The sequence below is a fragment of the Balaenoptera acutorostrata genome, chromosome 15 (assembly GCF_949987535.1).
Source record: "Balaenoptera acutorostrata chromosome 15, mBalAcu1.1, whole genome shotgun sequence".
NCBI lineage: Eukaryota > Metazoa > Chordata > Mammalia > Artiodactyla > Balaenopteridae > Balaenoptera > Balaenoptera acutorostrata.
This window is the reverse complement of record NC_080078.1, coordinates 7,541,200-7,554,049: the sequence shown is the minus strand read 5'-3', so window position 1 is coordinate 7,554,049 and position 12,850 is coordinate 7,541,200. Positions and strand designations below refer to the sequence as shown.

General features: G+C 53.5%; 1 protein-coding gene across 1 annotated transcript; it reads right to left on the bottom strand.

Moving 5' to 3' along the window:
- Nucleotides 1-50: 50 nt before the first annotated feature.
- SERPINE1 (serpin family E member 1) lies at nt 51-6,948 on the bottom strand. The gene is made up of 9 exons (XM_007186604.2): nt 6,791-6,948; nt 5,864-6,135; nt 4,984-5,217; nt 4,249-4,443; nt 3,436-3,634; nt 1,864-1,964; nt 1,660-1,746; nt 1,038-1,121; nt 51-706 (listed from the first exon to the last, which is right to left on the bottom strand). The coding sequence occupies exons 2-9, from the start codon at nt 6,132-6,134 to the stop codon at nt 669-671; spliced, it is 1,209 nt and encodes a 402-aa protein (XP_007186666.2). The 5' UTR covers nt 6,135; nt 6,791-6,948; the 3' UTR covers nt 51-668.
- Nucleotides 6,949-12,850: the final 5,902 nt, after the last annotated feature.

The window sequence follows — 12,850 nt, the reverse complement described above, 5'->3', positions numbered from 1 at the left end:
TTGTGGGAAGAAGAAACCTGCTTCTCTGAGTAAACAAGTCACCTACACTCCAAAATAATATATGCACACTGTTTCTGGGGAGGGGCCAGCCAGGCCTGGGTGGGTCTCGCGCCTCTGAGCTGGGGGAGGACGGACCTTGACATGAAAGAGTGTTTCTCCCATTGGCCTTCTTTGGCCTGCAGCCAGCTTTCTCAGCAGTGGCAAGACAGTGCAAGAGTGATGGCAACGTGACCGGAACACAAATTATTTCTAGCAAACACACAAAAGCTCCTTCCTGTAAGCCTTGCGATGCCATCCTGCCAGGGCCTCAGTGCGATCCGGGTCCGAAGACCCGAACGGGCAGAGCGATGGGCAGAAGCAGCTGCGCAAATGATCCTGGGAGTTCTGCAGTCTTGTTGGGAGACCTTCGGGGCATTGTGCTTCCGAGGTCTCTCCCAGGGTCTCCACTGGGGAGTTTAACTCAAAGGTCCTCTTTCCCCCTCCTGGGAGAGCCGGAGGTCTAAGAGGCAGATTTGAAAGATTTACCATTTAAAAAAAAAAAAAAAAAAAAAGGTAAATATCTTCTCTTTCTCCAGAAAAATGAATTAAAATAAAAATTCTTTGCTCCGGAGTTTCTTCTTCTTGGACATCTCCAGTTCTGTCCCAGATGAGGGCTGCATTTCCCATGGTCAGGGTTCCATCACTTGGCCCATGAAAAGGACAGTTCCTGAGGACGGAAGAATCATGGGCGATGAGAAGTGGGGGGAATGGGGACAGCACAGCTCACCCAGCTCGGTGTTTACGGATGAACTGAGATACGGGGAGATGAGTGAGTGTCTGGAGGCACTGCCGCTCTAGTGACTAAGCTGGGACTGGGGGACAGACTGAGCACCCCGTCTGGAGAGAACACTGCCTCCGAGGAGGGGAAGGGGAACAGAGCTGTGATTCCTTGCCTGGAGTCCTCCTGGGGGGAGTGGGGGCGTCTACACCTGCCCGGACTAGTGCCCGAGTCCAGGAGAGCAGGGGGGGTGGGGGGGTCTCCCGGGCCCCCCGCTCACCTGTGGGGTTGTGCCGCACCACGAAGAGGAAGGGTCTGTCCATGATGATCTCCTCGGGGGCCATTCGGGCTGAGACTATAAGGGCTGGAAGAGAAGGGACCATGTCTTAGAGCAGAGGGACGTGGGCACGGGAGCCTGGATTGGTCACAGGTGATCCAGTGACAGTGGCACTGGGATGGGGGGGAGGTTTAGGAGGCTCAGTTGTTTCCTGGATGTGAACCCTAAAAGTGTTGGGATGTCCTCTGAGGCCTGGTTTCCTCCAGGAATCGGGTAGAGATCTCTCAGGTAGTCACTCGCAGGCACGTTTATCTAAACCCTTTTAGGGCGTATTGGAAGCAAGTGCCTTTAAGTTGACTGACCACTCTGAGAGCAAGCCAGGACCTCGCATTCAGAGGACCTCAGAGCCAGTGGGGAGGGAACGGGGTGCCAGGGAAAGCAGGCCTGTATTCTAGTAGGATCGGGATGATGCTCTCCACACAGGAAGCGAAGCTCTACCACGAGAGACCTGGTTGACGTGGGCAGTGGGGTCTTCCCGGTTCACCCAGGGTCTGGGTGCCAGACCGAGGCCCCTCCTGGAAGCCTGGGGCTGAGACTTGCCAGGCCTCACCTGAGCCTGACTCACCTGTGGAGGAGGACGCCACCGTGCCGCTCTCATTCACCTCAATCTTCACTTTCTGCAGCGCCTGTGACACGTACAGAAGCTCTTGATCTGAAACAGAGGTGGATACCAAAACACATCAGCTTTGGTTCTCAGTGAGAAGCTCCTTAGTCCTCTTAGGGACCCCAATGTCCACCAGGGGAAGAAAGTGAAAGGAAAACCTCTTACCTGAAAGTCTTGAGAAGTCCGCCTGGTTTGGCCTAAACATGTCGATCATTCCCAAGTTCTCCAGGGGCCTCCTGAGGTCAACTTCACTCTCCAGGGAGAACCTGCAGACAGAAGCAGGACACAGCTCAAGCTCAGGCCACCTCTAACCCTACCAGGTATCCCTGTCCCCACAGACCAACAGGATGGGGACTGATGTGAAAGTAGAAGTGGGGGGCTTCCCTGGTGGCGCAGTGGTTGAGAATCTGCCTGCCAATGCAGGGGACACGGGTTCGAGCCCTGGTCCGGGAAGATCCCACATACCACAGAGCAACTAAGCCCATGTGCCACAACTACTGAGCCTGTGGTCTAGAGCCCGCGAGCCACAACTACTGAGCCCACATGCCTAGAGCCGGTGCTCCGCAACAAGAGAAGACACTGCAGTGAGAAGCCCGCGCACCGCAATGAGGAGTAGCCCCGGCTTGCTGCAACTGGAGAAAGCCCGTGTGCAGCAACGAAGACCCAACGCAGCCAAAAACAAATAAATAAATAAATTTATTAAAAAAAAAAAAAAAGTAGAAGTGGGAAGCTTGTTTTTTTCAAATCCATTTGCAAGGTCTCCTCCTTGCTGGGAGATTCTAGTACTAATGAACATTTTCCTGCAATCTCCCCACCCCCTTGAACCTATGACTAATTACTTTCCTCAAATAAGGCAGTAGTTTCAGCACAATGATATTCAGTCTGACTGGGGAGGGAGGGGGCAGGGCAAATTCTTCTGCAAGGATATTTGAACAAAAACCCGGTCTGTAGATTGTGTTCTGAGAGCTGAGCCTGAGAAGGACTCCAGCAGCGAGGCTTTGGGGCTCTCGCTCTGCTTCCCATCAGGGCACAACTAATTACCTCTATTTTTTTTTTTTTTTTTTTTTTTTTTTTTTTTGAGAGAGAGAGAGTGAGAGCGTGCTAACCAACTAAATTATCCTCTTTCCCTAAGCCTGGCATTATGGCATCTGGAAATTTGGAGTAAGCATGGTGGGACGCTTCCCCACAATTCTGGAATTATCCAGTCTCAGCCTCCGGTACCCTCTTTGCTTCTGCAGAAGGATTTTTAAAACTCTGCTTTATTGGAAGCCAGCTAGAAGCTGTAGTTCCGGCTGTTTCATCTGTGGAAGTGATTCCTTTTGTCTCCGTTGTTTGGATGCTAACTTGAAGAGATGGGGGTGGGAGTGAGGGGCATTCCTAAAAGAGTGTAGATCAATGTATTCCCCTCCACCCCAAGCCTGCATCATCTGTCTCTCTGGCTCTTCCTTTGGCTAGCTTTTGCTGGGTATTCAGAGGGTGGGAAATGTGGGGCACGGTCTAGAAAACTCCCCCGCTGCCCTCCAGCAGAAGAGGGATGATGGGAGGAATCTTAATCAAACCCAGGCCGGAGTGTTTCCCATCAGCCACCCACACATGTCCCTGTCCCTACCCTGCAAATGTCACGTTTGGGAAACTCCACATGGGGGTTGCCCTTTCAGGGAACCAGGGGAGAGGGGAGGGGGTAGGCAGAGGGCACTAGAGCATTGGCAAGTGTGGCAAGAGCAAAGGGTGGCTTACTTGGGCAGAACCAGGAGGCGGGTCAGTCTGGTCATATTCCCTCTCCACTGGCTGATGAGCTGGGCATCCAGAATGTTGGTGAGGGCAGAGAGAGGCACCTCTTTTTCATAGGGGGCAGCAATGAACATGCTGAGAGTGTCCCCGTGGTAGGGCAACTCCAGGATGTCGTAGTAATGGCCATCGGGGGTGGTGAACTCAGCTGCGAAGACACCAAGATGGCGCATTGGCAATGGCTCCAGCTCTTGTTGATTCTAACCCGGCACTGGCTTTTCAACTAGTCCTCCTGTCCCCTCCACTCTTTCTGGAAGCCAGCTCTCCATCCTAGCTTTTGAGGCTCCCCCACCCCACCACTCCCCTGTTCAATGTCTTTATTCCCATTTCCCTTCTCTTCTGCCAAATCACAGTGTCTTCTGGGTTCTCTGTCTCTTGTTGGCCTTCTTTACCTTCACAGCCTTCTCCCCAGTACCCAGCTACTAATTCATTCCAATCCCCATCTCCTCAATCTCAACTTTCACATCACTCTTCCCCAGAAGGATCTGTGAACCCCAGGTTATCACACTAGAACCACATGAAGATGAGAGATGGGGTCAAAGCAGTCAAATATGGGCCTGAGGGAATTTCTGGATTTCAGCTTCATCTTGCACAAGGTAAAAGCTACTTTCTGCTGCTCTGATAATCCCAGTGTCTCCTACCTGGGGAGTCTTTGTCACAGCTGGGGTGTATTCTAGGGTTTCTCCTCCCTTAGAGGGGATGCCCCCCAGGGATGAGGTGCAGTCACTCTGGGACTTGGGGAAGGGAGGGTCTTGCACTTACTGTAGTTGAACTTGTTGGTCTGAGCCATCATGGGCACAGAGACAGTGCTGCCATCGGACTTGTGGAAGAGGCGGTGGTGGGTGCTCGACTCTAGAAAAGGCATCTTCCACTGGCCATTGAAGTAGAGGGCGTTTACCAGCACCAGGCGTGTCAGCTGGTCCACAGCCCCTTCGCCAAGTAAGTCGCTGATCATGCCTGTGGGAGATCGAGGTGATCAGGAGGCTAGATATTTTTAAATCCTTTTCGATGGTCCTCTTCAGCGCCCAGTCCTCAAATGGATGTGTGTCAGAAGGGATTCCGTCAGAAGACAGCCTGGGTAAGGTTTAGTGAACCTATCTAGCTGCTTTCAAACCCTTTCATCTTCCTAAGAGTCTCAGAAAGCCTTCCAACTCACCACACTTGCATGGTCTTGGGATCCTGTCCAGGATCAGACCTGGAAACATAAGTCTCCCCTTACTTTGCTCCCTAAGCTGCAGTCTTGACGGGTTGTGTGTGCCCCTTGTCACGGTTATAACTGTTCTTATAACATCTCGCAATACTTTTTTAGGGATGACTTTAGAGTTGGCTCACGGGGAAGGCCTAATTATGGAAAAACATGATGCTTTGATTCTTAAAGCACTTGACCTTCTGTCTACAGAGCAGAAGATGCTGGAAGGGAGAGGTTAGGACACTTGGGATTTGAATCCCCTTTCTCTGCAGGCCCTTGGGACTGGCCTCCTTTCCCTGCCTGCTCACCTTTTGTGTGTCTTTTCACCCAGTCGTTGACGATGAACCTGGCTCTCTCTATCTCTGAGAAGTCCACCTGCTTGACTGTGGTCCGGAACAGCCTGAAGAAGTGGGGCATGAAACCCTGGACCAGCTTCAGATCCCGCTGCACAAAGATGGCATCAGCCGTGCTGATCTCATCCTTATTCCATGGCCCCATGAGCTCCTTGTACAGTCGACGGAGGGCAGGGGCCATGCCCTTCTCTGAGCCAAAGCGGGGAGGAAAGGACACATTAAGCTCATCTCAAACCCAGGGCTCCCAGTGGGGCTAACTTCCCCCAACCCTGTCCACATGCACGGGACTCTTCTGCTCCCCCGGAGGTCTCTGGATGGAGATTTCATTCCAAACCTTAATCTTTCCTGCATTTCCCTCTTTTCCTCAAAAATCTTAGGTCCTAACCCTTTCTTTGGCTTGGAATAATTTTCTCTGTTTTTACGTTATAAACCCTAATTTTTTTCTTTGAATAATAACAATAGCTATGCTAGGCATTTCACATGCATCATTCTAGTTAACCCTTACAACAGCCCCACGTGGTAGATACTTTTATTGTCCCCATTTTGCAGATGAGGACACTGAGGTTCGGAGGGGTTAAGGTCACACAGTATATGAGTGGTGAGGCAGGGCTGGTTTATACCAGATCCACTGGCCTGTACACCTTGTGACTGTCCAAGAGCCAAGTGACACAGGGTGTGGTAAGAAGAAGATGCAGTGGTCCATCCCTGCGGCATGGGAGGACAGGAGTTGGCTCAGCTAAGCTGGGGTCAGCCCTTCCTCTGCTTCTGGTCAGTTACACCCCTGTCCTGGGAAGACCACGTGAATGCCCGCCTCCCACTCTGCCCCATCTCTCACCATCAATCTTGAATTGCATTGCCTCTTGGATCTGCCGCTGGGTTTCTCCTCCTGTGGTCAGCTGTAACATGGCCATGACTGAAGCTACCCCATAGGGTGAGAAAACCACGTTGAGGTCCTTGGAGGCCTGCACCACCTGCTGAAACACTTTCACTCCAAAGTCTGTGGCCAGGTGGGCCGCCGGAGACTGGTAATTGTAGGAGGCAGAGCCTTCCCCAAAGATGAGGGCCAGGCCCAGGGCGAGGCAGGCAAAGACAGGAGACATCTGCATCCTAGAGCCAGTGGAAAAGGATCAGATGAGGGCATAGTTCTGGAAGGATGGTGAGTGGGGAGGGGTGATGGGACCCCAGCCATGGCCAGGCTCCCCATGTTTGCCGCTGGCAGATGATACGCGAACAGGAGGGCAGGACAGAAACCATGATGAGTTCAGATCCTGAGCCTTTTCCTCTCTGTCTCAGCCCCAGGGAGTCTTAAGTGCGTTTTCACCTGTGGGAATCTTAGAACCCGCTGGCAACACCCTCCAAGAGATCTCCCTTCCCTTCCAGGAGGCTGAAAGGCGAAATTATAATAACATCTGTGATTTACACGATGCTTTTTCATTCTCTTATGATGCTTTCACAGTCATTGCTTCATTCAAGTTAGCAGGCGTGAAAAACCCCTTTCCTGCGCTGGGAAAGGGGAATGTCTCAATGGAGAGGGTCCAAGAGAGGTGAGGCCCTTGCTTCTGGGTGGTGGGATTGTTGGGGGGTCCTGCCCATCTTCCCCGCTCTCCTGGGATCACTGATATGACGGGGTCAACTCAGGGCTGCAGGTCTCCAGGGAAAGAAAGAGGAACACTGGGGATCATGGACGGAGGAGATTCTGCAGAGGGCTGCTCCCTGCCTTAGCCCGAGGTCCAGAGATGGAGACAGTTTGCTTTCCTCTTACCTGAAACTCTCAAGGTGCCTTGTGACTGGCAGTTCGTTCCTGCTGCTGCTGGGGCTTCGGGTGTTGATGGTGGTGGCTATTCCTCTGCTGGGGAGGGGGTGTGGCTCTTTGGACAGTGCTCTTGGTCCTTCAGCCAGATGCAGCCGTGCTCCTCTGGAGGCTGCTGCTTCCCTTTATACCAGATGTGGGCCGGAAGCAGATTAACTCATGGTCCGGCCCCGCCCACTTTCTGGCTCTGGAAGTCTGTCTGAACAGCGGTCGGGCCCCCTCAGCACCTCCCTCTGTGGGACTTGCTGAGGCATCTGTGTGTGTGTGCGTGCAGTCCTGTCTGTGTACATGTGAGAGAGAGGGCTTGGAACAATTGAGCAAGTCCTGGTTGCCCTGACCCCAGGGCCTCCCTTGATTTTGCTGCCCTCTGCCTCGGGATGTTATGCCAGCTTGACCCCTGGCACCCAGTGCTTACTTTCCCCGGCGCTCAGTGTAGGGAAACGATTTACACTTCCTCTTTTTCCTTTGGAGAAACAGATCACTGCAAAGTTATCAAAGAAGCTAAAGATCCTGCAAACTTTTGTCCACCAGCTCCATGCACTGGCCGAACTGGGAAGAACACCCCTCCCTCTTCCTGACCACATCCCAGCAGCCAGAGGGCACGGAGCGTGCCATGTGATTGTCTGGGTTTTGACTGTGTAGCACATGAGCCTGGTGGAGAACTCCCTCTCCTCTTTCCCTCTTCTCTGCCAAGCGCCTGCCAGCCCGTCCATCGGGTGATGCGTGGCTGACTCCCCCACGTGTCCAGACTCTGGTGGTGTCCCCAGGGCTCTCTTTGTGTCAACAGTCCTGTCTGGCTGGGGTTTGAGGTGTGCTGGGCGGGGTGGTGGGTAACTGGGGTAAAGGGCTAAAGCCTTGGCGGGAAATTAGGAGCCCAGTGTGTAGGTTTCATTTTTCTGAGCTCCCTGCTGTGACTGGGGAGGATTACGTCTTATCCTTTTCCTCCAGATGCAGACATTTGGAGGGCTGGAGTGGCGGCAGTAGGGATGGAAGTAAGGGCGTCAGTTCATGGCGGGTTTACGGGATGTGCTTCTAGGGCACCGGGATTAGGGGTGGCAAAGTGACCAAAGAATTCTATAGATGGTGGACGTTGGCTAGAGGCTAGTTTGTAGGACTGTGCTGGTGCATTTAGGGGTCTGGTGGCACCCTTGGCTGTGTAGCCTGATGTTGTGGACAGGGTAGTGCCAGAGGGGTCCTGGGGGGGATGGTGCCCTTGACTTGGGTGGGGGAGTCCACACACTGTCATGTTTTGTGTAGGTGGTGGGGTTCAACTGGGAGTATCCATGGAGACAGCCGGTAGCAGCATCACAGGAAGTTTAAGTGGGTGGATGTGTCGGGATGTTTGTTTTGGATTTTTTAAGTAAACAGATACCAAGGGCAACTGCAGCTGGAGGACTTTCCCATTTTCACTCTGCCTCCGCCTTTGTTTTCCCTGTTGCCCCTGGGAACCAGGTGGGGATGTGGGGTGGCACGGAGAGAAGGGGAAGCCTCCGAGCCATCTCCTAACCCCAGAAAGGCCCCAATGCCTTGCCCTTCACCCTTGGGGGCCACAGGGGGACAGGGACCTGGGAGTCTGTGTTGGGAGTGCCAAGCCCCAAGTTGGAAGAGCAGTGGGTCAAGAGGTGGCTGGACCTGCCCTCCAGGTGCCCCGCTGTCCGGCCTCTCCAGCCACTTCAGATGAGCCTCATCCCTTCCTCCGTGGACTGTTCCAGAAGCTGTTGTCTCTCTCCTCGCTCAGCCTCAGCCATAAAAGCCCTGTTGTTTTCTGGGACCGCCTGGGTCCTGCCAGGGCAGTGACCACTTCTGTCCCCACCCCTGGACCTGAATGATCCTGATGCCATTCCAGAAAAGCCCCTCTGTTCCTGGGCACAGGAGCACCTGGGAGCAGCTCTATGTCCTTTTGGGGAGAGAAGGGGTACGCTTTACCTTGGAAACAGAAAGGGCTGACTTACTAAGGGGTCTTTTCCCAAACTGGAGGAGACTTGTAGGTGTCTGGTGGGTGTGGATTAGAAACTGAGGCAAAGCCTAGTGTAACTGTACCATGCTGGGTTTTCTGACCCTCCCTTTGACTTTCTGATCACTTGGGGCCGCCAGATGATCTAAACCCAGACTTGATCGTGGTCCCTGCCTCTCTTCTCCGTGAAATGGCCTTGCCTCCCCCTGGTCTGCCTTCAGGAGATCTTCTCCACACCAGGGTGCAGTCCGATCGCCCCCTGCCCCAAAGCAGACCTCCCTGCAACGTCCTTCTCAGAATCCAGCCTGACTCAAGGAGCTGTCACTTTCCCTCCTTTCCCTGAACACCAAACTAACAGCCTTGACCCCGTCACCTCTTTCAAGCGTTGGCTCTTTTTTAAGGGGTCAAAAGTCCCTACTGTTGAAATAACTGGATCTCTGAGTCCCGGAGGGTCAGAGATAACAGGATGAGTTACAGGGCTGTGGATTTCTGGGGGAAGTTCCAGTTCTAGCCAACTGGGAAAGATGTTTTCATCTGCCCTGAGCAGGTGTTTCGTGACGAGATCAGACTCACACTTTCCGTGACTGTCCCCCATCCCTGTCCCCATCCCACCCACCCCAGTAGCCCTGGTTCCACTGGGGCCTCAGCTATGCTGGTCTTCCCTCCAACGCTTTACCTCCTGCCCTCCAGCTGCCCTCTTGCTCTCTGTTCTTCCTCTTTGCTTCCCCTTTGCTCTCCAAGCCCCAGGCACCCACCCTCTTTTTCTCTTTCCTTTTCTCCCTCTAGACTCCCTCTTCTTATCTCTTCTACTCATCCCTCCATCCACTGGGAATCTCCATCCCCTCTCGCCCGTCTCCTGTAGTCTCAGCTATGTGAGCTCTCTCCCCGTTTTCCCCTTCTCTCTTTTCTGCTCTCCGTGACTCAATCCCTCTTTCCCTCTCCTCTCCTTGTGCAGAATCCCTTTTACAGTCAAATGCTCTGCTCCAGGCCTTCCTGTGGGGAGAAGAGGCTGCCTCCTATCAGTTACACAGGCTCCCTGGAATGTTAAGAGCCGGCCTCCTGATTCTTGGTAATTTCACTGGGAGAGCCGGGGGTGGCAGAAGGCCGGGGTCCTACTAACTCACAGCGCTATTTCTGGCCTGGTGGCTTTCCAAAGAATACAACGCCCAAAATAGCCTGTGTTTGGGCTGGGCTTTTGGCCCCATTTTGTAGGAGTGAGCCGAGGCCTGGGCTCTGTGTCAGTTTCTTCTCTTTGAAGATCACGACCCTGGGACAGCCCGACAGACATGGGCCACCTCAGCCTGTCCAGGGTCTCTCCTCACACTGGTGCCGAGCCTGACTTCCCCCTAATCTGCCACCATAAGCCCCTCTCCTTTACGCCTTCTCCAGCCGCCACCTCCAGCCATCTCGCCTTAAACTCCCGTAACAGTAAAACCTGCATCCCCCAATGTGGGATGCTTTTTTCTCCAATCATGTCATAGAGTTTCAGAGCAGGAGGGCTCTAAGAACCATCTGGTCCGGTCCTTTGAATTTGCAGGTAAGAGACCTGAGGCCCAGAGAGGCCGTGGGATGTGTTTGAGAACACACAGCGACATACCATAAATGGGAGAACAGTGCCCATTGAGCCGGCCTGGTCAGGGCTCTGACACTTAGCTACTTATGTGTCTTTGGGCAAAACCAAACTTTGTGGGTCTCAGTTTTTGTATGTGAGGTAGGTATGTAGATGGACACTGATTCCCACCCTTGATTCCCAGGGGTTTTGTGAGGATTAAATGAAATATTGTAAGCATCCGGCATATTCCAGGCGCTCACTAAGTGGCAGCCGCTCTCGGTTGGGGCAGAACCAGGACAGGAACCCAGACAACTTGAGCTGTTAATTTTGACATAAGGCAAGCGCCTTGTTATATATTTTGATGTCTCTCGGTGATTAGCAGAGTGGATGAAATGCCTGGGGAAGCAGACTGGCTGGTCACCCAGGAGAATGGCTGTCAGCCCCTCTGTCCATTTCAGGCCAGATCTTCTTGATTTCACCCTGATCCTGACATGCTCCCACTGGCCGACTTTGCAGACTTTAGATCCTGGGAAGACTTTCCTCTCTGAGCTGTGGGGTCACGTGTGGACCCCACTGACATTTGACACGTGTCTTGAACCCTCCAGCATACCAGGAAGGACGGAGGCTTGTTTTATCAGCAGGTGAAAATGGAGTAGAGTTTGACCTACTCTTCTGGTCTTGGCCCTTTTGTCCCCTTCTCCGCCACCCACATCCCTTATGTCTTATTGATTCCCCTGTAACACGCCCTAACAGTTGAACCACTTTTACAAACATCCCCTTCTCTTACAGTCATTTCTGTGCTTATCCTTCACTTTACTGTGGCCATCGCCATGTCTTGTTTATCCTTATTTCTCGGAGGGGGGGTGTTGGGGGGCAGTATTCCCTTGGGGGTGGCCTCTCATACTGTCAGTGTTCAGTGAGCACCAGAGACCCCCCCACAGCCCCCAGGGAAGAAAGAGCCTGTTCTCTTGGGAGAAAGAGGCAGAGGGAGAGAACGGGGCCCAGTGTGGCCACAGGGGGAAGTATGGGGCAGATGGCATGTGTGATTTCTGGCGTAGGTGTGACCGCAGAGCCTGCCGGTGGCAGCCAGAATGAGGTAGCGCAGGCCTGGGAACCTCCCACTCCCACCGGGTCTACCGCAGTCCCATCCTAACCTTCCTTCCACTTCTCTCTCCACGTACATAGATTGTCTAACTCTGATTCACTTCTTTCCTATTTACCAGCACTTGTTCCTCATTCCCAGCGTTCCTGAATCTCCCTTTATCACTTTCTCTGGACACATCCTCTTTCATTTTACCCTGGCTGTTGTGTGACTCTTCCCCCAAATGGCCAAATGGTTATTGACAATCAATGCCCGATGGTGTGATTCAGAGAAACGTAAGCTTCTCCCTTCTCCGAAGGCACAGACACACATCCTGGGACAGAAGATTAACATCATGCAATGATTAGATTAAAACCATCTGTCAAACTCTGTATACAAAGTTGTAAGACTCGGGCTATCAGGGTGTGGGCCCAAATGTGGAGGGAAGTCTTCCCGGAGGAAGAGGTACTGATGCTGGGTTGCAAGGGAGAAGCAGAGGGCAGCATGGATGGGGCGGGGTGGGGGTGGGGGGTGCGGGTCACAGATCCCAGGACAGGGAGGGGAGACAATGCTCCCATCCTCTCTCCACCTGTCTCCATCTCCGGGCAGCAACCCTTTCTGCCTGAGGCATCCCATCTCCGTCTTGCTCTCTTCATGGGCTTTCGTGTTCTAGGTCTACTCTTACTGCAGCCTCTTCCCAGGTTCTTGAAGTAGAGGCTCCTGCTCTAGTCTGCATCCTGGCTCTGGACGCAACCAGTTTACTGAGCTGGGCAGACGCCCAGATAAACAGTGACCCTGGGTCAGTGGGGAACCTGTGGGGGGCAGAGGTCCCAGGAACGAAGCAGCCTGGTGATGCAGCACAGATGGAATTTGCCAGTGGGGAGCCAGGGACGTCCCGAGTCACTGACTATTCCTTCTCTCTTACTTCCTCGCCATATGGAAGCAGGCCTTCTCTGCATGTCTGTTCGTCTGAGTCACCCCGGGCTGCCTCAGCTGGCTTGGCGCGCAGGAAGGCAGTTGGTGCCTGTCTTGCTGGCTTGCTTGGATCCGTGGGGGGCTCTTCCTCTGCCGCTCCATGCCGTTTGGCTGCAGAAAGGGCTGGGGAGAGCAGTGAGCAGTGCAGTGTGTGAAGAAAAGGGAGCAGGAGGGCGTTAGCCTGATCCAGGGAGTCACAGGACGGCTGCCTTCCCCTCATCCGCCAGCTCAGTTGTTCATAAAGGAGCTTCTCTGAATCTCCTCTGGGATGGGTTTGATGTGACATTCAGAGATGCCTTCAGACACTGCACCGCAGTCGCCGTCCTAAGCAGCACCCTCTACCCTCTGCAGGCTGGAGGCCACATAGAAACACTTTCCCGACTCCGTCCACACCCGCCTCCTGATCCCTGCTTTCCTGGGCCCACTCCCTTCTCCAGAGCACCGGGCTCC